Source organism: Mus caroli, chromosome 10, assembly GCF_900094665.2.
Source record: "Mus caroli chromosome 10, CAROLI_EIJ_v1.1, whole genome shotgun sequence".
Lineage (NCBI taxonomy): Eukaryota > Metazoa > Chordata > Mammalia > Rodentia > Muridae > Mus > Mus caroli.
Window position 1 is genome coordinate 75,387,946 of NC_034579.1, and position 25,754 is coordinate 75,413,699.

A 25,754-nucleotide genomic window follows, 5' to 3' on the forward strand; every position below is an offset into this window, starting at 1 on the left:
GAGAGAGAGAGAGAGAGAGAGAGAGAGAGAGAGACAGCCAGGGCTATACAGAGAAACCCTGTTAAAAAAAAAAAAAAAAAAAAAAAAAAAAGAAAGAAAGAAAGAGAAAAAGGTAAAATCTGTTCTAGTTCCAGGGTTGAGACCCAGGAGATGAGGTCACTGGGGGATGGGGGAGGGAGAAATCCGAGAAATCCTCCAGACTGGGAGCATGAGTCAGGGCTAGATCTGCATGCCCCGGCCTGGCCTCCGTGCCTCTCTGGGCATTGTGTGGAGCTTGTGACAGATACACAGGGGAGAAGCCATTGACCCTAAGGCCCAGAGACAGAAAGTAATTTACTTGAACTGCATAACAGAAACCATGGGCTGCTCTGGACTGTGAAGCCAATGCCAGTGACCAAGATGGCCAGGAAGAATGCTCTGGCTTCCACCACCACCACGACCTCGGGAGAGGGGGATGGATGTGGAGAAAGTTCTATGGCCTGGAACTCAGGGGTCTTCCTGCCTCAGCATCCCGGGGCTAGAATGGCAGATATGCAGGTGTGTGCCATAGCTTGAGACTTCCCTTTCTCCTTTTTCTACAGCAGGTTTCTACTACCTAGAATCCAGCCTTGCAGATCACGTGCTGGGGAGGCTGTTGCCATGGTAACGGAGCAAGAGATAGAGGCCATAGGGAAGACCTTGGTGGACCCCAAGCAGCCCCTGCAGGCCCGCTTCCGGGCCCTGTTTACACTTCGGGGGCTTGGTGGCCCTGATGCTATCTCGTGGATCAGCCGGGGCTTTGAGGACAGCTCTGCTCTTCTGAAGCACGAGCTGGCCTACTGCCTGGGCCAGATGAGGGACGCACGGGCCATCCCTGTGCTGGCGGATGTGCTGCAGGACACGAGCCAGGAGCCCATGGTGCGTCACGAGGCAGGTGAGGAAGGGCAGCTCAGTGCTGTGTTCAGCTCTATCCCTGGGGCACAGCTGGGTGCAGCTGCAGGGAGGTCCTGAAGAAGATGGGTGCTGCCCAGGGCTATGGACAGCACATGGGGGTGGGGGGCGACTCCCCAGCAGAGATTTTGCTTCTGAGCTGGGACCTATGCCAACCTGTTCTTCAGGGACTTGGAATGCTGTCCTTCTTTGCCCAAAGTCTAGTGATGACTTCTCACTCCACCCAGGGGCACCGGCTGGGGTGGGTGGCGGGCCAACTTCTTGAGTTAAGGATTCTGATTGACCAGCTCAGAGGCTGACGGCCCAGCTGTGGCCTGGGAGACCAGTCAGGTGTTGGGCATCAAGCAAGCTCCTCTCTACTGATTTGTCTCCTCAGGGGAAGCCCTGGGGGCGATTGGTAACCCGGAAGTTCTAGGCCTCCTGAAGCAGTATTCCACCGACCCAGTGGTTGAGGTGAGTAGACTGACTGGCCCATCTCTGCCAGGACAAGCTCTATAGGCCACATCTGGTTACTAGGGCAACCTCCTGGAAAAGGATACTCTAGAGATGGTGGGGGGGGGGCACCTGTAGGGTCTCCCCACATCTCTGGGTCCCCAGTTTTGAGAATTCTACCCTTGTCTGTTCACTGTCGAAACCTATGACCTATATGGTCCTTCCCCTTGCTCATACTGTACCCACAAATCTACTTTCTACCCCTGGATCCCCCTGTTCTGTACATTCCTGTCCCGGAGTCTGCATTTGTGTGGTCTTCGATGTCTGTGGCTCACTGAGCACCATGTTCCAAAGGTTGGTCCATGCTGTGCTGCAGAGCCTTGCTCCTATTCATGGCTGAGTAATACTCCAGTGTGTGAGGGTACACTGTGCAGGTCCTTCTGTTATTGCACCTGGCCTCACCTCTTATCTCTGGCTTTGTCCTAGCACGTGGGTCCCAGGCATGAGTCTGTCCTCTGCCTGCCTTCCTGCTTCTCACACCCTTGCTTTTCCTGTGATGACCAACCCCAGGGCCTTTGCACAGATTGCTCTGTGTTCCCCCAGGTCTCCACCGGTCTCCAGTGCCAGCTCTTTGGTCTATGTCCAACCTGAAGCTACTCTGCTTGGCTCAGCCATAAGTCTAGGAGAGTGATGATTGGGCAAGACATGCGCCCCACGTCCCCGGCATCAGGACCCATAGCTGCCTCTTTCTGCTACTTGTAGGTGGCCGAGACATGCCAGCTCGCTGTTGGGCGTCTAGAGTGGCTACAGCAGCACCCGGGGGAGGCCACATGTGCAGGACCCTACCTCTCAGTGGACCCAGCACCTCCTGCAGCAGAGCAGGATGTGGGGAGGCTGCGGGAGGCCCTGCTGGATGAGGCACGGCCACTTTTTGAGCGGTACCGTGCCATGTTTGCCTTGCGCAACGTGGGTGGCAAGGAGGCTGCCTTGGCCCTGGCTGAAGGTGAGGCTGGACCATATCCCTGGACCTGGGTGATCTCTTGTGCAGCCTGAGGGGCAGCTGTCCCAGGGCCACCTTCTCCCCATCCAGGTGCCCCCCACACACACCCTGGGGACTTTCCCTGGCTGTCTGACCATAGTGATCTTGGTGTGTCCCTGCCTTGGGACCCTATGTGCCCACTGTTTCCTGCCCAGCTCTCCTTACCCTATTTCCTCGGCCCTTACCTTGCAGGCCTACAGTGTGGCAGCGCGCTCTTCCGTCATGAGGTGGGCTATGTGCTGGGTCAGCTGCAGCACGAGGCAGCCGTGCCCGGGCTGGCAGCCACATTGGCGCGGACCACTGAGAGTCCCATGGTGCGGCACGAGTGTGCAGAGGCCCTGGGTGCCATCGCCAGACCTGCCTGCCTGGCTGCATTGCGAGAGCACATTGAGGACCCTGAGCAGGTGGTGCGGGAGAGCTGCGAGGTGGCCCTGGACATGTATGAGTACGAGAGCAGCCAGGACTTCCAGTATGCAGACGGGCTGGAGCGCCTGCGGCCACCACCCTGACCTAGCGCCTGGCCGCCTGCCCTGGGGCTGCCTCCTCTGCTGCTGCCCCGGCCCCGGCCATGGCCATGTGTGCTGTGCCTCACATTCCAGATTTAGGGAGCAGAGCAGCTAAGGGGCCCTGTGTCCCACTCACCTCACCTCCTTGCTGAGTGCTGTCTGCTCTGTGGTTCTATGTCTCCCGTGCCCTCCACCAGCAGAGGTAGCAGTGCAGACGCTTGCAGGGTTGGGAAAGTTGTGGGGGCAAGGGTGTGTGGGGTACACCTCCCATCTGGGTCAAGCAGGGAGTACAAGCCAGCCCCAGCGTGCTGCATGAATAAAATAAGTTATTTTTCACAAGTGCTGGCTCCTGCTGTGTGGGGACGGTCACGTGGCCTTTGGGGGGGGGGGTCACAGAAGAAGGTGTTCAGTGGTACAGCTAGAAGTCCATACTGTGGGTTCCCATCAGGCTCCCATAATTCCATGCTAGCTGGGGCATCCACTTCCCTGGACCCCATTCACCTCTATAAATGTTGACACACAACAGAATGTAGCAGCCAACAGCCATCTGTTCCAGCTTCCAAGACCTGGAACTCGGGTGTCATACCCTTGCACATGTCACCTGGCAGGTGACCCCTGCCCTCCCCTGCCTTGTATGCTCTTCCCCAGGAAGGGGGCGTGGCTCTGAATTATTCCAAAGTGGGTGTGACTTGTGTCCTTGCTGCCATGTTTGCTGAGCCCAGAGGCCTGCGTGGGCAACTCCTGATAGCTCTGGTTTTGTTTACTTACTTGAAGCAACAACTCTCGCTGAGCCTGGAGCTTGCCGAGTCAGCTGGGCCGTAGCATTACCAGGGGTTATCCTCCTGTTTCAGTCTCCCCCAATGCTGGAGTTACAGTTGTGGCCACCATGCCTGGCTTTTCCATAGATCTTGGGGATATGAATTCAGGTCCTCACAGTTGCATAATGAGAACCTTAGCCTGAGCCCCCAGTCCTATGTATGTTCTTTAGACATGTGGGCCCAGGTCCTGTGCAAGAGCATCCAGTGCTGTGACCAATGAGCTAACTCTTGGTCTTTGTTCCTCGCCAGGCTGGGTCTCATGTAGCCCAGTCTGGCCTTGAACTCCAACCTGAAGTATAGCAGAGGGTGAGTCTTGGTCTCCCTTGCTGCCTGTGATAGGAGGTGGGAATCATGTCCAGGGTTGGTTTTTGTTTTTGTTTTGTTTTAAATCAGAGGGTGCAATGTTAGCCAAAGGCAGCCAAAGTCATGGCAATCTTCTTGCCTCACTCTTCTCAGTGCCACTCTTCCTGGCTGGTCACTTTGTACTCAGCACAGAGAGGTTGCCAAGTCTCCTCACTTGAGTTTTCACTCTAGACTCAAATTCCTTACCTCCCATTTCTCCCCATCATAGCTTAAACACCATGCCTGGCCACTGTGTCCCAGGAACTGCCCATGGGAGCCCTCCTGAGAACCAAGTTACAGATGCCTTCCTTCCCTTCCCTGATGCCATCTGACCTGGCCATCTTCCTTCTCCGAGCACCACCCTCACGTGACCCCTCCTTGACCCCTGGCTTTGCTCTTTCTTGGCCTGGCCGGCTGCCTAGTTATCTCTCCACCTCCAGACCTCTGTCTTTGTTCCTCCTCTGCCTGATACTCTTTGAGCATGAAACATGTTATAGACTGCAAAGACCACTGTCTGGTGCCCATCCCAGCTGTAGTGCCCTGCTGCCCCCGAATGCTGGGCTTTTACCGGATGACTGCACACTTGAAGCCAGTGGCTTTGTACATGGACTTAGCGGTCCTGTGATGACCAGCCCCTTGCTATAAGGAAATCTACGCTACCAGAGCTGGGACAGTCACAGCACGGAACTCTCAGAATTGGGATTTGAACCCCATTTGAACCCCGTCTCTCACAGAGTGCTCAGGTTTCCCCCTTCTGAACCTCCCAGACCTCCATCCTTGGGTCCACCTAGCAAGAAGTCATTGTACCCAGTTACTCCCACCTTCTACACGCTGTCCTTCCCCACAGTGGCCGCCAGAGGACGCCTGTGAGCAGAGTCTTCTCTGCCTGCAGCTACCCGTGGGTTCCACCCTGCACAGTCCCCATTATGACCCCTCATTGCTCGGTCGGCCACAGTGGCATGAGCCCCCCGCATGCTCACCGAGAGTACCAGGCTCCCGACTGCCCAAGAACTTTGCACAGGCGAGCCCTCTGCCTACGAAGGTCCTGGGGTCAATGTGGATGTGCGCGTCACTTCTGGTGAGGGGAGCACTGATCCGGACAGATGGCGTAGAGGAGCCGTCCTAATCCTTTTAGCTCATGCCCTAATACTCCTGTGTGTGGCTCACCTCCCTCAGGCTCCTGCTGAAGGTGTCTTAGCCATGGCAGGGTCAGTGGATGAAAGAGAGGCCGAGGGCTGGAGCCCAGCACCTCCTATGTATGAGGAATACCGGCCGCCCGCGCTGGATGCTATCCGCCTGCCTCGCTATGCCCTGTATCTGCTGATGGCCGCTATCCTGGTGGTGGCTGTGGCCTATGCCATCGTTGGCCACCTCATCAAAGATCTAGCTCATGACCTGGCTGGTGAGCCACTTTCCTGCCTAATCCATCCTGGGCTGGGGTCACGGGTGGCATGGGATCGAGCTCCGGTCTAGGCCAGGGTCGGGCCAAGGGTGGGTGTGGCCAGACCAAACTATGGCATGGGCGTGGCCAAGGTCAGGGGGAGCGGTGGGCTTGGTCAGGGTTCCGGTGGCCAGTCACGACCTCACTAGCCACTTGTCCCTGCAGACTGGGCCTTTGGCCCTAAGCCTGACCAGGAGGAGGAAGGTCCCCGGGAGCTGCGGGCCAGCTTGGCCGCAGAGGACCTGGAAGAACTGGATCTTCAGCTGGCCCTGGCCTGGCGTGGGGAGGACGACCCTGCCCGTGCTCCTCGCCGCACCTCCATCGCCTTCAGGGATCCGCCGGTGCAAACCAACTTTTGGAGGCTGGACTGACTTGGAGGAGCGGCACGTGTGACGCTGGTGGGCCTGGCAGTTCCCTCTGCCTCAGTTGGACCACCTGTGTATGTGATAACCTAGGGTTTGGCCAGGCTGAAACTCAAAACTCCCCTCCTGGGCTGGAGTACCCTGATTGCAGACTCCACTTACACTTTATTGACTTGGAGATAGGTTCTCCATGTAGCCTAGGCAAGCCTTGAACTTGATACATAGCAGAGGACAACCTTGAACTCCTGATCCTCCAGTCACCATCTCCTGAACGCTGGGATGACAGATCTGGGCTTCTGTGATACTGAGGACAGAGCCCAGGGTCTTCTCCAAGGCTGTGCCAGCCCAAGGCCCTGACAGCTTCCTTTCTTTCTTCCTTCCTTTCTTTCTTTCTTTCTTTCTTTCTTTCTTTCTTTCTTTCTTTCTTTCTTTCTTCTTTCTTTCTTTCTTTCTTTCTTTCTTTCTTTCTTTCTTTCTTTTTTGTTTTTTCAAGACAGGGTTTCTCTGTGTAACAGCCCTGGCTGTCCTGGAACTCAGAGCCATCACCTGCAACATGTTTTCCTAAGGATAATTCCTTACACAGACTCCTTTTGCATCAGGAGTATTTGCTGAGAGGAGAAAAGAGTGAGGCCAAATTCACACATAAATTAAAAGCCTATCTGACTATCCAAGTGCCGCGACCTTTTTGTCTCAGCCCTGTCCCACACGTTCTCACAAAACCCTCCTGGGTGCTGTTGATGAGCCCAGTAGCACAGACTGGAAACTGAGATAGGCCACTGAGAAATGTCTGGGTGAAGGTCCCTCAGCTTAGGGAACTTGTCACACACAGCACGGAGTAACCAAGCTGTCATCCTCAGCATTCAAGAGGCTGAGGCAGGAGGATGGCACATTCCAGGCCAGCCTGGACTAGGGAGCATAAGGAACCATGTGTGGTAGGTCCTCTCCACAGGGCTTCCCCCACCTCAGCTGGTGGGCTTGTCAGTCTGGGCTCCTGACATCCCACCTGGGCTGAGATCTCTCAGCACAGGACTCTATGAGTATACAGTAGGAGCTTAATATAGGCATGCCTGGTTGGGTTCCTGGTGACATCTTTAATCCCAACACTCAGGAGGCAGAGGCAGGAGAATCTCTCTGAGTTCCAGAGTCTACAAAGTTAGGTTCCAGGACAGCCAGGGCTACTGTGTCTCAAAAAACCAAAATCAGGAAAAAAAAAAAAAAAAAAAAGCCAACCCCTTTTTCCAAACTGTGTGAGACCTGCCTCAAACTTGGTATGTAGATGTAGGAATTCTTCATTCCCCTGCCTCCACCTCTGAATGCTGAGATGACAGGCATGTGTCATCCCACCTAGTTTCTGGGGTGCTGAGGAATGGAACCCAGGACCTCATGCAAGCTGGGAGACTGCTCTGCCTCTGAGCTGCAGTCCAGCACACAGTTTTATTTCTGAGACAGTGTCTTGCTCTGGAGGCCAGATGAGGCCTAGACCTAACCATCCTCCTGTGTCAGGCCTCTGTTGTGTGGGAATGACGGGCACTTGAGGACATCAATGCCCGTTTCCTTGCTGTCTCCTGCACGTGCGCAGGCTGTGGCTGCACCCGTGACACTCCTGGGTGGGGTCCTCCTTTGCCCAGGTGGGGCTTAATATCTAATCAGCTTGAGGCCCAAGGTTGAGGGCTGAAGCCTGTGCCCTGTCTTTGTATGTTGAGATGTCTGGATGCTCTGCAGGCAGGTGTCTGTCATTGCATTGAGGGTCCCCCTTCTAGGAACATGGTGCTCCCTGCCTCCTTTGCAGCCTGGTGCTCACAGAGCTGCCAACCCCACTGGGCTGACTTACCAGACACAAAGTTGCCAGGCTTGTCCCAGCCACCAAGCCTGACTGCCACACTTGGCTGTGTGCACGTGACCGCGTGGACATCCCATCTGTGCAGCCTGACTTCTTACAGAGGACACTAAGAACCTGTCCCTGGGGCTGCTGGTCTCCAGGGAGGGGTGCAAGGTGCGGGGGAAGGGACAGTCTAGGTTAATATTAAACTAGCTGCAGACTCTGCCCTCCAAAGATGCAGGGGTCTGATGCCAAGCAGGCATGGGAGGCTGGGCCACAGGCGGCAGGTTCCCCACCCCGCCCCGCCCAATCACTGTCTTAACCCCACCCGAGCTCTGTGCAGCTCACACTTGCAGCTGAACGTCGGCCCATATCCAGTGTGCTGGCCATGGACACCCTGGGCAGGCTGCTGCTGCTGGCTACACTGTTCCTGACACCCGCTGAGGCCCAGCAGGGTAGGACTAGGGTGTGGAGCCCGCGCTGGGTGGGTGTTAGGAACTGGGGCAGGGGCTCTTCAGCATCTCATTTCCCATTAGGAGAAACTAAGGCAAGGCAGGAAGAGGAAGTGAAGAGGGCACTGGTGGGGACGAGTGCTCTCCAATGACTCCTGCCCTGTCTCTGATCTAACATCCTTCTGCCCTCTCAACGCTGTAAGCTGAGGCCACTGCCCTTTTCCCGCTGGTCCTCTGAGCTCTTCAAGGCCTCTCTGAGCTATTCCCTCCCCCCCGCCGCCCCCACTTCCCCCGCCTCCTCAACTACTTTATCTGAAAGTCTCACCCCCTAGAAGCCCAGCTTCTCCCCCAGCTTCTCCGGGAGGCCCGGACCTCCTTCACAACCTCTGCCCCCCTAAGCCCCTCCCTGGCAGCTCCTAGTCTTGGACGTTCTTCCTGATTCCCACCTCTTTACGCCTTTTCTAAGCCCCGCCCTCCAAGACCCGCCTCTTTCCGTTAACGTCCTCCTTCTCTCCCGCAGACCCCTCGGCTCCCCGCAGACCCTTCTTTTTCCCTCTCGCAGAACCCTCTTCCCCTGCAGGCTCCCCTTCTCCCTGAAGCCCCTTCGGTTTTTGTGTCTGACTTGTCTTGTCCTTTGCAGCCTCAGAGCGCCGCCTGAAGCCTTGGCTGGTAGGCCTGGCTGCAGTAGTGGGCTTCCTGTTTATAGTCTTCATCCTCATGCTGGCCAATCGTGTCTGGTGCGCCAAAGGCAGGTGAGGACCTGCCCCTGCCCCACGCAGGGCCTCCTTGACCTCCCCGCCCTTCTGTGTGCCCTCCCAGGGTCAGCCTGGAGGTCATCTTGCTTTGCTGCCCTGTTGATCCCTTCTGATTCTTGGCGTTCATGACCTCAGTTGGGGATACTGAGGCAGAGAACAGCTCTTGTATCAATGTTTCTATGTGTGCAGAGCAGAGGATGAGGAGGCTACATTCAGAATGGAGCACATTATGAACGAGAACTCACAGCCAAGGTACCCCGTGGGTGATTCCCCCCAGACAGTCCTGAGAGGCCCAGCTGGGGGGAGGGGACAGTGTCCAGCAGGTGGGCTCTGGGTGGGACTCTCTAGTGTAGATTCTGGGTCTGGGAGAGGAATAGAAGTAGGGGAGAGTTGGCATGGGCAGCTGGAAACACAGCTGAGCCCTGTGAACCTGAGAGGGTCCTGAGGAAGGAAGGGCTAGGAGAGGCTGGGGCTACCTGTACCCAGAACTGCAGAGAACACAGCTACCTGCCCTGTGACGACGCATGGTTTCCTGTACACCATGACCGTCACTCTATCGTAAGTGATCCACCCACCCATCCGTCCACCTATCCACACATCCATCCATCTACCCACCTATCCTCCCATCCACCAATTCATCCTTTTCTTTCCATGGAGTGAACGTTTTCTTTTCTGTGGGGTCATCCTGAGATCACCGCAGCCCCGAGTCCACCCTCACCTAACCTGACAAGGTGGCTTGGTAAGCAGTGACCCTTTCTCACTGCGGCACTGTAACCCTGCAGTAAAGCAGACAAGAAGCAGAAGAAGAAGGTGGACAGGAAGGGCGGACAGAGCAACGAGGCCTTGGAACTAGAGGAGTCCTCAGATGAGGAGAGAGGCAAGAAAACAGCATTGTAAAGCGTCTTGTCATCTGGGGGTGCTCCATCCACACACCTCAAGTTGCAGCCACCACCTGAAGCCAGACTGGTGTCATCTGGATCTGAAAACTGTCCTCAGATGAGGTGGTCAGCTCTGCCTATGGCCTCCACACTCACCCCCATCTTCCCCCGACACTCACCACTGGCCTGGTGTCCACTCCTATCCATCTGTCCCCCTTCTGCATCCTCTCTCACATCCAATCTGCCCCCTCCAGGCATGCTCCTGGTGTCACCTGACTGTCCCCTATGTGTCTGAGCCCCAGTGCTGCACCTGGGAGGATTTCTACCCTCTGTCTTGGAGGAGAGACCCCCCATGGTCCAAGCTCTCTGCCCCATGGTCACCGGGTTCTTTTCTGAGGACCTCATCCAAGGGTCTCCCGTTCTTGAGTCCTCCAGGGCAAGCTGGTTTTGGCAGACAGTTCCAGCAATGGCCACGAGGGGGCGGTGTCACCTCTCAGCACCTTCCTTTAATAAAGGTCCCTAATGCTGTAGTCCCTTTGTGTAGGCTTAGGCCAGAGCCTGGAGCAGGAGGTCCTTGACCGCTGAGAGCTCTGCCTGGGCTCAGGCTGTCCACAGAGGTGTCTGGTTGGTTCTCATGAAGGTCATGATTTTAGACTCATGTCTCAAAGACAGAGGACTCTGTTCCTCTGTAATGCTGTGGGGCCTTGGGAAGATGGTCCAACCACTGACATCTGGGGCAGGGGCTGGGATATTTTCTCTTCAGCCCCTCCCACAGAACTAGTGGATCTTAAGGTCAAGAGACCCCAGCTCTTCACTCTAGGTAAGGGGGCTGGGTTCTTTCTTTTTTTTTTTTTTTTTTTTTTGAGACAGGGTTTCTCTGTATAGCCTTGGCTGTCCTGGAACTCACTTTATAGACCAGGCTGGCCTCGAACTCAGAAATCTGCCTGCCTCTGCCTCCCGAGTGCTGGGATTAAAGGCCTGCGCCACCACGCCCGGCTGGTTCTTTCTTATTTTGAGACTGGGTCTCATGTCGGCCAGGCTGGCCTCCAGTTGCCCATGAAGCTAAAGATGATTCTGAACTCCTGATCCTCCTGCCCCGGGACAGGCCTGACCCACCATAGCAGTTGCTATAGCTCATGCTGGGATGGAGTCCAGGATGCTGGCCCAAGGCAGAAGTTACTTTCCCTGAGCCTAGGCAGTGAGCCCCACAGCAGGAGGGGCCACATGGTGGGCCTGGGCTTATGAACACAGGTGACAGCCTCCCACTCCCTGATCCAGCTGGGGCGCTTCATGGACGCACAGAAAGGAAGAACCAAGAGGAGGCGAAGCTTAAGCTTATTTAATTTTTATACATTTTTTTCTTTTTTCTTTTTTTTTTTTTTTTTGCCTTTTATTGAATCTTTTATGGACCCCCTCACTGTTTTTGTTTGTTTGCATAGGGAGAAACGGAACAGCAGGCAGTCAATGGTGCTCAGGCGGGTCCACAAAACAAAACAAAAAGCCAGAAACCAAAATGAATTTGTAATATATGGTTATGAGTGGAGTATGCTGCGGGCGGGGGGGGGGGCTGTGGAGCAAGAAGGGTCTGGGGTGCCCTCTGCTCCCCATCCAGACCCCATCTGCTCTGGGAGGAGGGGGCAGAGGTTGCTGCAGACCACGTAAGTGCAGTTAGGAAAAGCTGAAGGTCGGAGGTGCATCGACCCAGGAGTAAAATACAAAGTGGCTGAATGGGGGGGGGGGGGAAGGGAATCTCAAAATAAACCCAAAAGATCTCTGCAGGAAAACACCCAGAAAACAAGGGGAAGCCAGGGGGAAGAGCAATGGAGAAAAACAGTCCCTCCCACTCCCTGAAACCCATGAGCGCCTTGTGCTGAGCCCTGTGTAGTCCCTCAGACCCGATGCTTGCCAGTTGCCAGGCGCTGCAGGGCAGGCGTTTACTCTGGAACCCTCAGACCCAAATGGGCTTTGGTTAGGGGACACAGATGACTGCATCAGATCTGAGGTTGGATGGGGTGTGACATTTTAGGAGTATCCAGCTTGGTACCCCATGCTGGGGTAGTGAGGCTGGGTGCTGTGGGAGGGGTGGTGGCTGGGGAGGAAGTGCATGCCTTCCTCCTGCCCAGCGCACCTGCTGTTTCCTGTCCCACGTCTGAGGGGAGCAGGGGTAGGGACTGAGGGGAGTGGGGACAGACCCCAAAACTGCACCATCAGATGTGTGAGGCACTGATTGGGAAATGACTGTTTGGTATCATGGCTACAAGATCTAGGGACTCGCTGGCAGTCTCCTCTTACCTGGGCCCTGCACTGGGCGACAGTCCCAAGCTGAGTGCTCTGGGTAGATGACAGAGGGAGAAGACGGCTATTAACAAGTAGGATATGATGTTTGGGCAGGGAAGTCAGGAGTGGTGGTACACACCTGTTGTCAGAGCAACTGAGAAACAGAGGCAGGAGGATTGCCACGAGTTGGAGGCCAGCCTGGGGAGACCTTCCTGTCTCTCAGATATCAAAACAATCAGTGGGGAAATTAAGTGGCTGGATCTTCAACCCAGTACCCCGGAGGAGCAAAGGCCACTCAGGGGTCTCAGGGACAAACTGAATGAAGGGAGGAAGCCACTGTGGGCAGTGCAGCAGGGATTAATTGCAAACTAAATGCGCGCATGTATGTACAAATGCTGCCCAACACAACCAAGGGCGAGCGGGTGCACTGTCCCCAAGGGCGGGACATTTGCTGGTGGCCTGGTGGCCTCTTGCCTGTGGACATTGTAGTGCAGCCTGGCCAGTTCACCCCCGGAGGGACAGGGCGGGGGGTGGGCAGATGCCACTCCCCTGATGTCAGTCCCACCACCCCGGGTATTCCTGATTATCAAGATTTCAGGGCTCAGGAGGACCTCAGACCTCTTCTGGTCCCTGCCTGGGAAACACAGTCACAGGCCACACCCCAAAGCAACAGGCCTTGGGGGCTTCACCAGGGCATGATGGGTAAGGTGGTCTGAGGAGAGGGTGGTTTGAAAAATATTTTATACACAGGAAAACAAAAACAGAAATCTCCTGCCGTGCTTCAGTCATCCACCTGAGGACTGGGCCAGTGTGGGGTCCCTGGGTGGGAACTGGAGATTTTCTGAGAAATGGGGGGGGACGCTGAGTGGCCCCTCCCAACCTGCCACCAGGTATGCTCTGTCCACTGTACCCACTCCCGCCCACTTTGATGGTCCCAGGAGATGGTGCTACCTCTCCTGGCGCGGGGGTGGACACAAGCTGGGGAAGGAAAAATCTGTAAGTCAGCCAGGCCTACAAGTGACAGGAGTGCAGACAAGGTGGGTGGGGCGGTAGTCCCACCCACCCCAGTCCCTCCATCAAGGTGAGCCTGCCATTGCCTCTCTGCCAGTGCCCAACATTCAGGGCTGAGTGGGGCAACAGGCAGACTGGTGGGGGGTGGGGCTGGGGGCAGAAAGAGGCAAGGGCGTGGCGTGGAGCCTGGGCTCCTGTCTGCCCCGGTAACCCTGGCAACTGTCTTAGCTTTGGTGAACTTTAAGAGCAGATTTAACAAAAGACAGAAAAACAAAGACAAAAACCCAAAGGCAACTACAATGAAACCATAAAAGAAAAATCGAAATCACGGACTTGGGACAGGCCCACTGTGTACCCTCCACCACTGGGACTCCCCACAGCTGAGCTCGACCCAGACAGACGGACGGATATTGCATATATTCAGCTTTGTGGGTTGGCTGGAAGACAGAGGATTGGGGGGCTCAGGGAATGAGCACCAAGGCGACTCCAGTCCCCCATCATGGGGTGAGGTGGGGCCAGGGCTGTGGGCGGGCGGGGATCACAAACCATGGCCAATTGTGACTTCCTTAATAGTGTTGTTTTTCTTGTTTGTTTCTATGATTTGGTCCCCCTCCCCTTTTCTTGAGGCAGCGTCTCACTCTGTAGCCCAGACTTGACCTGGAACTCAGAGCAATCCTCCTGCCTCAGCCTCCCAAGGGCTAGGATCACAGGCGTGCGCCACCACGCCCAGCCTTCTTTCTTATATTTAAAAAAAAAAATCTCGCTTTCATTTGATTTTTCTTTCCTTTACAAATAGAAATACCACCCTTTTGGATTTTATTTTTTATTTCATGTAATCATTTGTCTGTTTGTAACTATGCGTGCAGGGCATGCGTCTGTGTGCGCGGATATTATTTAAAAGTTAATACTTGTCCTCGGGAGAGCAAGGCACATGTCGTGGTAAAAAGTTCGTGCAAATTTGGAAATAATGGATTTTTTTGGTAAGGATATATATATACTTATATATATATATTTTGTGTATCCTTTTTTTTCTTTCCTTTTTTAATAGAGGCGGTGAGGGAAGTGGGCAGGTAGGTGGACCTGTCATGCACACAGCAGCCCGGCAGGGGAGGGGGCTCTTGGGTGTCGCGGGGCCTTAAGCACCATGCAGTTAGGTAAATAGTTGGTTCTGTCCTGACCCCTGGGGGACCCAGCTGGCTGGCTTGGGGGTATCAGAGGGGACTTGCCAGGTCTACCCTGCAGATGGCCCATCCCACACCCACTGGCCTGAGCCCCATCTGGACAGTGGCTTCTGTGATGTCCCCAATGGTCCTCCTACTGGAGGGTCCCTGAGGACAGACAGATGGTGGGGGGTTGAGGCCTCAAAGGCTGGGGAGCTTTGTACTTACAAGTGTCCCAGGGAGGACAGGTGGCAGGTGGGTGGGGCCTGGCCCTGGGGGCTCTGCTGGGGTGATGGCCTGCGGCCTCCGCGGGGAGGGGACATGACAGTGCTAGGTATGACGGGCCAAGATGGGTGGTCAGGGAGGAGGGGCCTTTGTAGGTTCAGTAACCTTAAAATACCCAACATCTCCTCCCAGAGCGGGCCATCCAAGATAGCGACAGGGTGGGTGCATATGGGGACTGCGGAGCTGGGGCTGGGGCTGGGCCCTTGCACCCCATCTTAGTGTTTATAGCTCAGTGAAGTACGCATAGCAGATGGGGGACCCCAGCCATCAGTCCACCCTGTCACCCCATCACTCCCAGAGCCCTCCCACCTGGGGTCCGAGTGCACTTCCACCAGCCTTCTTGGTCCCTGTGCTGGGCCCCACGTCATCAGGAGGGTCAAAGTGCAAAGGGGGTATCCCCCTGCAGTGGGGTACCCCAGGGTGGGTCTCCAGGAAGTAAGGCACTGGCAGAAGTGTAGGGGGACGGCGCATAGCCCCAGCCTGGGTTTTCGGGACACCCAGCTCTAATCCCCCCTGGGGTCCCATCTCTCTAGCTTGGAGGGCGCGCAGTGATGGGGAGCTAGGGTGCACGGAGACAAGGGTGGGGTGCCCTGGCCACTCTGTGTCCCCGATGGACGAGGTGGACGGCGGGTGGGTGGAAGGGCTAGGCACTTAGATCGCGGCACCTCCCGCCTCCAGGAACCTCGGCGTGGGGGGCCCCGGTTCCCCCACCTCTGTTTCTCAAAGTGCTGATACCTTCCATGTGCGAGAGGAGGCCGGAGGGTCGGGAGCTGCGTGGCCTCTCATGCCGGGGGTGGGGAGGGGACAAATTGCATAGAGAGATGTGTCCTTCCAAATGAGGTCCGCAAGGAGAAGGGGCCAGAGGACCGAGATGGAGGCTGGATGCAGGACCCTCCCAGGGGTCCCAAAGTACCTGTATGGCATGTCTGTCCCCAGCAGGGCCAGCGCTGGGCGGCTCCCACGAGCCTCTTCTGCCCACCACGCGCGGTCTGTCCACCTCCAGCCTCCTGTCTTTGGCAAACACTGTCGGTGGGGACGGCCGGAGGTCCCCGAGGCTGGCGCTGGTGGCTGGCAGCAGGGGTCTGGGGAGAGGTGGCCTGGCTGGGTGGCCCACCCCGTCCATTCTGCCCATCTGTTGGTGCTGGGCGCAGGTACCAGGCCAGGATTGCCTGGTCTGTGGGTGATGGCAGGGCCCTCAGGGCGCAGAAGGGCTGCAGGCAGCCGTCCATCAGCAGCAGGTGCCAGAGACCCACAGCTCCCATCTGTTGTCATCTTGGTTGGGAAGGGTTTGTTTTTTTTTCCTGTTTGTCTTTGTCCTTTTCTCCTCCAGTCTTTTCCATCCAGCTGGGAGTCCGCAGGGGGCTTCTCACTCCATCTAATTTTCCACCAAAAATGCAGGCTGGGACTGTCACCCTGGGACTCCACTGGTGATGAAGGAGGCATGGGAAGGCAACCTCGGCTACCCCAGGTACCAGGACTGCATGGTCGGCAGGGAGATGGAGACAGAGAAATTGGGTGTCAGGAAAGCAGCAGTCTCTTCCCCTCCCCCACAGCACATGGATCCTGAATCCCAGACCATAATTCCAGGTGTGATACTGGTCTATGTCCTCCCTCTGCACAAGGCTGCCTGGCAAAACGGCAGACACGCCCCTTTCCTGTTGGGGTTAAGTCTGTCCCACGTGATACTTAGTTTAAGTATATCCTGCATGACGTCAGAGACATGTGATTACATTCCACGTGAAGTCTGGGACTGGCCTGAATATATTAAGTCTGTGGGCGGCTGAGGGTCCTCTTTGCTAACTGGACTCCCAAAGCCTGAGAAAGCACGTGTGTGGGCAGCGCTGATCATGGTTCAGTAGTAAACCAGGCTAGCCTAGAACTCACTGTGAAGCTGGGATGGCCTTGAGCCTTTCATCCTCCTGCCCCAGTTTCCCTAGTGCCAGGATGATGGCCGGCACCACCACACTGGCCTGCCTTTTCAACAATCATGCCCTTGCCCCAGCTAGTAAGTTCCTAGCTGGCCTCAGAGAGTGGACAAGACCAGCATGGACATGTCCCAGTCCGGTTCGCCTCCAAGACAACTAGGGTGTCAGTGGAGCACTGTCCTGGGAGTCCTGTCTAGCCTGGTGCCTGAGAGTGCATGGGGTGGGGGCGGGGTAGCGTGGTGCCCAAAGGCAGGGGTGGGGGGGTGGAGCTGCCTGCAAAGTAGGCGGGGCCTGCAGTCCCTCTCTCTCGGCCCCGCCCTCAGCCAAGTTCAAGCTCCTGCGTCCCTTAGCTCATGTCTGGTTTCCGTTGGCAACCAGACAGGGTGGGGTGTGACCCTGCAGTGTGCAGGGCCGTGGTGCTAGCATCCTAGGCGGCGAGAGGGGGCTGGAGCCTCAGACCCCCGGGGGTATTTGTGTGCGTGGGTATGAGGGGCCTTGGGGGAGAGGGGGAGAATGGTTGGTGTGCAGATGGGGGAGAGAGCAAACGGGGGAACCCGGCTGCAGGGAGGCCGAGCCAGGAATAACAATGTAGCCAGCCAGGAAGTGCTGACTGGGCGGAATGAGCGGAGGCCCAGAGCTGAGGTGGGGGCTGGAGGAGGGGAGAGCCCACACTGCAGCCTCCTGATTTCCCTGGTGGGGGTGCAGATCTTGTCCACTCCACCCTATCTATTCTCCTTCCCCCTAAAACCTTCTGTGGCTCCCTAGTATGCCCGGGGATGAGGCCAGCATTCTGAGGCCAGCTTCCCCTTGCTTAGCCCACAACACTGGTCTTCCACGGAGCAGACCTGATCACTGGGTCACTGTGTTGTCTTCAGCTGACAATGGCAGATGGCCTGGCCTCAGAAACCTTTACCCAGAGGAGGCCTAGGGAGCCTCAGATAGGGGAGTGGGGGGGGGGCGGGGGCGGGGGCGGGGAGATGCCGGACTAAAAACTCCCGATTCTAAATTCCAAGGTCACCTGCCTCAGTTTGTCAGGAATGGATTCTGGTTCCATGGGAGGGAGGGCTGGGGGGAGGGGCAAGGGCGGAGAGGAAGGAGTGAGGCGTGTATGTGGGTCTAGAACATTCCCAGCCGGGTGAGGGTGCTGGCCATACAGGGATGGGGGGTGGGGTGGGGGTGGGGATGGGCTTGGGAGGCTCCCACAAGGAAGGCTGAAAAAGAGACAGCCCACCCGGGCCCTGGCCTCAGTCACAGTCAAGGCTTCTTGAGCCACTGAGAGGAACCTGGACAGCTATAGAGGGTCCCAAGGCAACCTCTGATCAATGTGAGGACAGAGGTGACCACCCCTTGCCATGTCCCACCGCTGTGCATCCACAGGCAATTTGCCTTCTCTCTCTAAACCTCTTCTGGAACACTAGCTTCCTTCTCTTCCTGCTCTGCGCTCTGCCTCCCAGTCATCCTCCCTTTCTGCTCTGCCTCTTTGGAGAGGAGGCTGGGGAGCACGGAGAAGTCCTGGCCTGCAGTGTACTGTGTGACTCTGGGCTGGCTGCCTCTCCTCTCTGAGCCCCAGTTCCCCAACTAGACAAATGCACCCCACCCTGGGTGTTCTGCCGGGTTGGGAGCTATAGAGTGGCAGATGGGATGGAGGGAGACACACACCCAGGGGGGTGGGGCTCAAGGCCCGGGGTGGGAGCGAGAGGCTGGCTTCCTGTGAGTCCCTGCCAGGGCTGTGGCCAGCAGGCCTGCTGTCCCTGACCCCCCAGGCCGGCCCCTCTTCCCCACCCCCCACCCCCCAGCCGGCCTCTCGGCCCCTACCTGTCCCGCAAGAGGATCCCTCCGTCCTAATCCCACAAAGGGACTGTTTGCAGGGGACGTGTCGGGCGGAGAGCAGGCTGTGGGGAGGAGAGAGACCAGAGCCCGTTAGCACCAGAGCACGGGGCCCAGAGAGGGTGTCTGCTGCCTGGGAGTCACACAGCCTTTCCTTCATACCCAGCTGCAGTGGCCTCAGGACTGCTGCCCTCATCATCCCCCCAGGGGCAAATCTGGCCACTCCAAGAGCCTGGGTCCTGGGGATCCCGGCTGGGGTCCCTAGGTGGTGAGGTAGATGGGGCACCAGCCTTGGGCTGAGGCAACGAATAAAATATTAATAATCAAAGGCCAGCAATGAATAATTCATGGTGTTCCAGCTGCGGCCAGGCAGGCGGCATCCCGCACATGGTGCCATCAATAATTAAAGGCGTTTTATTTATTGATTCCCCTCGTGGAGTGTGTGGGGCGGATGGGGTATCTGCACAAATCTATTTATCGTCTAGCTGACTTTTGATGATGGTTTTTATCTGAGGCAGAGTCTCTCTCTGTAGCCCAGGCTAGACTTGAACTCACAGCTATCCTCCTGTCTCAGCCCCCTGAGTGCTGGGATGACAATCCTGTGCTATGCCCCATTCTCTACATATCTCAATCTTAGCCATCAGATTGTCTGGGGCTGAAAAACCTAGGTGCCAAGGAGGAAAGGACCAGGGCTGTTCTTGTACCACCAGGGGTAGAAAAGGGGGGACAGTGTATGTGGGGTCAGAAAGGGGAGAGTGGATCCAAAGAAAGACACAGGTGGGAGAAGTGGCTTGACTGCATCTGTAAAGTTCCTGTTGTATGACAACGCCCCCAGGTGATCAAGGGGAGATTCTCTTGGAGGGGAGGGAAGGAGAGCTAAACCCTGACCACGCCCCCAGCCCCTCTCTGGAGGAGTGTAGGTGAGACTCCACCCCTGACCACGCCCCCAGCTCCCTCATAGGGGATTGTAGTCTGACTCAAGTAATTGGTGTGGAAACTTAGACACCGGGAGAGGTGAGTTCCCGGGGTTAGGCAGGACACGAACTGTGTGGAAAGACAACTTTCACACCCATGGATGGATGGGACCTGATGATTTCTGTTTTGGGGAACTTCAGGGTCTTTGGAGGCTGCAGATCCCAAGGTTGGTCATTTGTGGTTTGGGACAGGCTGGGCGTGCTTGTCTGGCTGTGGGGAGGGGACCCATGGATACTTGGCTAGCTTTAAATCTCATCCTATCACTTCAATCCACCGCGGCTCTTTATCCCTTCCACGCTGCGACACGGCACACCAGTTATTTCCCCCAAATTCATTCCAAGAGGTCCAGTGCCTGAGTCCCACACACTTTTCTCTCACTTGATTGTGGGTTTCACCATGCAGCCCAGGCTGGCCTCGAACCTGTAGCAGACCTCCTGCCTCGCCCTCCCAAATGCTTTACATCCTGGTCTTGTGTTTGGCATAAGTCACCACCAGAGCATGCAGCCAGTGGAGTCGCCAAGCTGCTCACGGTGACTGCGGCTGCCCCACCCCGACCAGCAAGGGCCGGCACTCACCGGTCCAGGTTGCTGGGTGGCCGGGTCACAGGCCAGGGACACCAGATCCTTGAGCGGGTCCTGGGGGTTGAGATGTGGCGGGTACCGGATGGCCGTGTGGGGGAAGTAGGTGGAGGCTGTCTGCGGCAGGATGGGCGTGGCAGGGAAGTGCAGGGCCGAGGTCGGGTGAGGGCTCCGCGCGATGCCTGTGGACAGACAGTCCCCAAACTCTCATGATGCGCAGTCTGGGTGGAACTTCAGGCTATCCTCCTGCCTTAGCTTAAGGGATGCCACAGTGGTCCCCAGCAGAGCAGACGGCTGGTGGGTGAGTGCAGCTCTGTGCCTCACAGGCCCTTTCCACAAAGAGCCAGGCAGTAAACCATGAAAAAGGACACACACACACACGTGTACACACACACACACACACACACACAAAAGAAAATACAGGGGCTGGCAAGATGGCTCAGCAGTTAAGAGCACTGACTGTTCTTCCGAAGGACCTGGGTTCAAATCCCAGCAACCACATGGTGGCTCACAACCATCTGTAATGGGATCTGACGCCCTCTTCTTGAGTGTCTGAAGACAGCTACAGTGTACTTACATATAATAAATAAATAAATCTTTTTAAGAAAATACAGAGCCTGGGTGTAGTGTACAGAGCTCTCCTCAGTACACTCCAGCCTGTGGCAGGAGGATTGCCATGAGTTCAAGGCCAGCCTGGGCTACAAAATGAGGTGTTGCCTGATTACAACTAAATGTCCAATAGTCTCCACTACCTTCACATTATGCTGTGACATCTGCTCCGCCCCTTCCAGGCCTCCAATGAATCCACTTCCTCTCTCTCTACACACACACTTCCTGTCACAGAGCATACTTGAAATACAACCTACAGGCTCTCCACACTGTGGGATGTCAGAGCCTTGCTCCTGTTCACAGCTGTGTAATACCCCAGTGTCATCAGGCATCACTAAGTCCTCTCTCCACAGTGGCCGCCCCACCCCTTCCCAGTCCCGGGGTAGATGGTCACATGATCGTGTCTCTCCCCTCGCAGGGCTCGATCAGGATCACAGAGCATGGCTAACCTGGCACGCAGAGATATGGAATGAATGAAGTAGCTGCTTGGAATCAGGTGCTAAACAAGCCTTCTATTTCACTCTACAGGGGACACTTGGCGCCCCCTACAGGTCATATCACTGAAGGGCAGGCCGTGCTCAGAAACCTGCAGCCCTTTCGTGGCTGTGCTGGTGACAGTTGCGCCTCCCACAGGTGACACTCACCACTGTGTACCGCGATGACTGGCCTGTGGTGTTGTGTGAAGCTGGAGAGCCGGGGGGAGTCCTGGGGGGACGGGCTGTTGAACGGAGATTTGTCCATCTCTGTCTTCTTCACCGGGGATGAGATGCCTGTGGGGAGGGGACCCAAGTCTCCATCTCTGAAGGGCAGCAAGTGATGCCACACATACCCCCCAAGCCCAAGGCTGTACATGGGAATGGGGGGGGGGGCACTCAGAATGTCCTCCAGTGGCTCAGAAGAGGGCACAGTGGATAATACACAGCCACAGATAGGAGCAAGGCCCTGACATGTCTTCATGGCAGGGGGCAGGGTTCCTTCTATTTTCAGAGACTTTTCTCTGGTCCCTCGGGAACTGATGCTGGGGCTGACCACAGTCGGATGCTTGTACCCTACCTCACTGGCTCAGACTAGTCTCCAACTCATTGCAATCCTCTTGCCCCAGCTGCTCAAGTGCTGGGATACCAACTACAGTCCGCACCTGCTCTCACCACCCTCATGTCAGCAAACACACATCACAGGTTGGGGGGGACAGACAGCTGTGGACACCTGCCTCCCTTGGGGGTGACATGGGAAGCAGACTACAAGGGATGAGGTCAGAGTCTCTAGGAGCAGCACCCAATGTGGCTGCAGGGCCCCACTGTCCCTGTCAGTCCTCCTGACCTCCCCAGTCAGACGTCTTATCCACAGTCCCCCAGGGCAGCATCAGCACACACCCCTTCCTGTCTAGACTGTCCCCATTACAGGCTCATTAGGGCTACTAAGTGGATTAGGGCAGCCTGTCTATGCCCAGCCTTTGGCGCTGGGGCCTGCCAGCGCCAGGCGAGGTCCCCACACCCCCCACGCGCCCCACCCCTACCAGCCAGGCCTCAGTTTCCCCCAGCTACATCCTAGCCTGTGGAGAACTCTGGACTCTCTCGTCCCTACCCTAGACATTGACTGGAACCAGAGACTCTGTTCCCCTGGCTGGGGGGGTCTCACAGAGCTGCAGGGGCCAAGCTGGGGTTTGTGGGCGACTAGACCCATCCCCACCTGCGACTCCACCCCTCCCCACCCGCGGTGTTTAAAGAATGGTCTTGGGGTGTTGCAAATGTGGAAACGGAGGCTTCAGAGGCTGGTGTGACCAAGAGGCTGCCAGGCTGGGCTCAATGACTCCTGTGGGCTGCAATCTCAGGGGTGCGCAGATGGGGTCCCGAGATGCCCAGGGGGCCACCTGGAACCAAAAGCTGTGGGAACGCTGAGTTTCTGGACTTGGCTACCGGAGGAGGCATACAATTCCCAGGAGACCCTGCGACTCGGCCCTGTTTCTTACTTATGGCACCTGCAGTGTTCGGGCTGGAATATCTAGTTTACAGTAAGGGAACACACAGCTGGACTACAACTCCCTGAAGGCCCTGCAATGTTAGCTTAGCTCCTGCCATGGGTGTGTGGGTCCTAACTGTACCTCTGGTCTTACCTCCTTCTATGTCTTCCGTCCAGTTGCGGCTGCTACTCGTGGGCGAGTTGGGCGACGTGTAGTAGTCGCCGCCGGGGCTCGTGTCCACGTCCTCTTCCATCGAGCCCGATTTGTGCCGCTTGCTCCTGGAGGGGGCGGGGATAACAGTCCGGTTACCACGGAGATGGTAGAGGCGCTGGCTAACTTCCCATTTGTAGGGTGAGTCATCACAGGACCGCATCCTGTCAATTACCCTTTGCCAGAGACACCGGGGCAGAAGCGAGAGGGCACCCCAGTGTCTTTGCAGGCTGTCATATGGGAAACACACATCACGTGATCAGCTCTCTGTCCCACAAATCTCAGGAGAAATTTGTTGGACTCAGTGGCCTACCAAGGTTCAGGGAGAGGGCACTAATTAACTAGAGTTTTGATGGATAAATAGTTTATCCGCCCATTTGTAAAGTAAAAACAGGTGTTGCAGACAGAACAGTAAGTCAGCTAAAGTGAGAAGGGGAGAGGACAGTGGGGGAGCTGATACCGGATGTACCCAGCAGGGCAACCTTGGCACCTACCCACTGGAGGAGGTGCTGGGTAGAGTCCTTCTCATGCCGGCGCTGGCCGGGTTCAGGTCGTATGCCAGGTGACCCTGCAGCTCTCCCAGGGAGAAGTTGGGTCCGGTTCCGGTCACCACAGGTGCTGGAGAAGGAGATGGATCCCATGAGGGGGCAGGGCGGAGCCCTGTAGCCCCATGTGACCAACCCAAACCCTGGAAATGGAGGGGTTGAGGGTGGGGATACTTACTCCGAGACACTTGGATCAGCTCCGTGACACTGAACACGCCTGACGTGACAAAGCTCTCCTGGAAGTCTGTGGTGTCTGGAAAGAGCGCAGTCAGAGGTCAGCCGAGATGGCCACCTCCTTTCTCCATAGTGCCCCTGCAGCAAGGGTGACGCCTCACGAGGGGCCTGCAACCCCTTACCCTATCTGAGCCCTGATGGTCATGTGACATCTGCTGCACTCATGCTCAGCGGTCACGTGGATGATCCGTCCCCCTCACTGGCAGCAAGTGTTTTACCCACCGGTCCGTTGGGATCTGCGCTCTATGCTGTGGTGGGGACGTGGTGTGAGTGCCACAGGGCTGGAAGTAGCTACGATGGAGAACTACACAGCCATGAAGCATAACGGACTTGGGAGATAGTTCTGTGGGGATGGTCGCTCTTGTGGATATAGACTTGGTATGAGCGAAGAGTCTGTAACTACATAGTTGGCTTCATTGTGGGTGGGACCGGGGCGGGCTGGACCCAACCACTGCAAGTGAGACGCCATGGCACGGACAGTACAAGGTCCAGGCGTGCAAGCGCAGTCCCCAGGGCTGAGCCAACAGCAGGGAGCACACAAGGCAGAGCAGCAGTGGGACCGGCCCCCAGGGGGCAGCACCGTCCACATGCACTGAGCACCGCCCTTGTGGTTGGGGTGGCCCTGCTGTGCCCAATGGAAGTGTCCCGCCCGTTTCCTGCTGACCCAAATGGATTGCGGAAGGGGGGGATTTCCTGTTTGTACAGCGCCCACCAGGCCCATGTCCAGAGGCAAGGGAGTCCTGAGCACTGGGATCCTCCCTTGGGGCCCCACCTTCTTTCAGTCTGGTTGAAAGGGAGGAGGCAGGAAGAGGCCCAGGAGGACCCAGGGTCATAGCCGGGGTCACTAGCCTCCTGGCACAGCCGGGCTGCAGGGCTCAGGGCTGTGTCTCTCCCTTCCAAGCCCAGTAAATGGCTTCATGCACTTCTCTGCTCTTCCCTCCCCTCCCTCGAAAAACCTGTGTTTGCAGCAAAGGCCCATGATGTAAGGAAACTGCTGTCCAATCACCAGAGAGATGTGAGCAAAGCCCCCCACCCCCCAGGAAACAGGACCCCTCCCGCCCCTCACTGGGGGGGCTCCACCCTGACCACGCCCCCTAACTGGGGTATTCTAGGCAGGGCTCCACCCTGGCCATGCCTCTTCCCCCCCCCCCCCCCCCCCACTGCTTCGACACTCCCACTATTTAGTTCAGGCTACCCTTTTAAATCCTAATCCTCCTGCCTCAGCTCTGGCAGACTCACCCAGCGTTATGGGCTTGCTGTCCTCCTGGTCTGAGCCCACACCTGTCCGGGGGCTGCTGCTCTGCTCCGCATCTGCCAAGAGAGGAGGGGACAATTAGTGACACTACAGGGACGTCTGATCCTAGTTCTGCCATATCTGTGCTGTGTGGCCTTTGGTAAGTGACTCCTCTGGACATCAGCTGTCTGCCTATATTATGGGGGAGAGGGGGAGGCTGAAGACAATAGAGATCCTCGAGGCCTCTGGGACGCTTTCCTCCCTGACTTCCCCCCGCCCCCATCCCATGCTTCTATCTTGAGGAAGGGCCTCATGTTGTACAGGTTGGCTCCAAACTCCTGCTTGCCCTCCCCACCTTCAGTGCTGGGGTGGTACATGTGGTTGTGGGGCTTCTGGAGAGGGACCTAAGGAGCCTCCAGGCTCAGTGTCAAGGGTCACTCTGGCTCCCCCTCCTGCACTCTTCCCTCTGTTTTATGTAAAAATAATTCCCTCCCTGGCAGACACCCTGCTGTGGTGTGGTGTGTGTGTGTGTGTGTGTTGGACAGTGAGTGAGTGGAGGAGGAAGGAGGAGGGAGGGATACAGCCTGACCCTGGGCCTCAGTTTCCCCTAGCAGGGGCACAAAGGATTAGCAGGATTGCCTGGCTGCAGGCATGTGGGAAGGTCCCAGCTCCTGTGCTCCAGCATGTGGCCTCAGATACAGGGGAAATGCTCACTAAAAACTCACTGACCCTAAATCCCAAGGTCACCATAGTAAGTGGGGCCCAGGGGTCAGGGGTTCATTCATAGAATCTCTCCTAAAATTTTGAAAGTGAACCACAGTCACATGCATGCTGGGAAAGCACTATCCACACTGACCCTCCTCCCTGATCCTCCTCCCATGCACAACTCCTCCCCTGACCACACCCCAATAAGACTAGGTGGCTCTGGCTGGCAGGTGTGGCTTCCTGACTGAGCTGGCTCCCTCGCTTTCCCAGTCCACTCTGCTCATGTGCAGCCCACGGTTTCACCTCCCCAACAGGATGTGGGCACTGCGGCCACTGCCCTGTCCTTCCCCAGTAGCTGGGGACTCTAGTGGGAAGGACACAGGTGACCAGGGTCTGTGAGGGAATATGAGAGTGGCCAGCAGTGAGGGACATATGGGGACTCCAG

The 25,754-nt window shown here is 56.6% G+C and overlaps 3 protein-coding genes across 6 annotated transcripts in view; 2 read left to right on the forward strand and 1 right to left on the reverse strand.

Moving 5' to 3' along the window:
* Positions 1 to 3,246, forward strand: part of Dohh (deoxyhypusine hydroxylase) — a 4,708-nt gene extending 1,462 nt beyond the window's left edge. The window contains exons 2-5 of one of the 2 annotated variants that reach the window (XM_021174280.2): positions 582 to 913; positions 1,307 to 1,383; positions 2,125 to 2,365; positions 2,594 to 3,246. In XM_021174280.2, the coding sequence (XP_021029939.1) occupies positions 640 to 913; positions 1,307 to 1,383; positions 2,125 to 2,365; positions 2,594 to 2,910 (909 nt within the window). In that variant the 5' untranslated portion in view covers positions 582 to 639 and the 3' untranslated portion in view covers positions 2,911 to 3,246. The remainder of the gene's footprint in view (positions 1 to 581; positions 914 to 1,306; positions 1,384 to 2,124; positions 2,366 to 2,593) is intronic. The other variant, XM_021174281.2, reaches the window with a different exon arrangement.
* A 4,729-nt stretch (positions 3,247 to 7,975) lies between these two features.
* Positions 7,976 to 10,304, forward strand: Smim24 (small integral membrane protein 24). The gene is made up of 4 exons (XM_021174663.2): positions 7,976 to 8,144; positions 8,782 to 8,893; positions 9,086 to 9,148; positions 9,679 to 10,304. Exons 1-4 carry the CDS (start codon positions 8,078 to 8,080, stop codon positions 9,791 to 9,793), a joined length of 357 nt encoding a protein of 118 aa, XP_021030322.1. The 5' UTR covers positions 7,976 to 8,077; the 3' UTR covers positions 9,794 to 10,304.
* Positions 10,305 to 11,098: 794 nt separating this feature from the next.
* The window catches only part of Nfic (nuclear factor I C), a 34,881-nt gene continuing 20,225 nt past the window's right edge, over positions 11,099 to 25,754 (reverse strand). Inside the window, exons 3-10 of one of the 3 annotated variants that reach the window (XM_021173576.2) lie at positions 24,610 to 24,681; positions 23,315 to 23,389; positions 23,086 to 23,209; positions 22,535 to 22,659; positions 21,066 to 21,191; positions 19,810 to 19,994; positions 18,248 to 18,324; positions 11,099 to 15,984 (exon numbers count right to left, since the gene is read on the reverse strand). In XM_021173576.2, the coding sequence (XP_021029235.1) occupies positions 18,274 to 18,324; positions 19,810 to 19,994; positions 21,066 to 21,191; positions 22,535 to 22,659; positions 23,086 to 23,209; positions 23,315 to 23,389; positions 24,610 to 24,681 (758 nt within the window). In that variant the 3' untranslated portion in view covers positions 11,099 to 15,984; positions 18,248 to 18,273. The remainder of the gene's footprint in view (positions 15,985 to 18,247; positions 18,325 to 19,809; positions 19,995 to 21,065; positions 21,192 to 22,534; positions 22,660 to 23,085; positions 23,210 to 23,314; positions 23,390 to 24,609; positions 24,682 to 25,754) is intronic. The other 2 variants (XM_021173577.2, XM_021173578.2) reach the window with 2 other exon arrangements.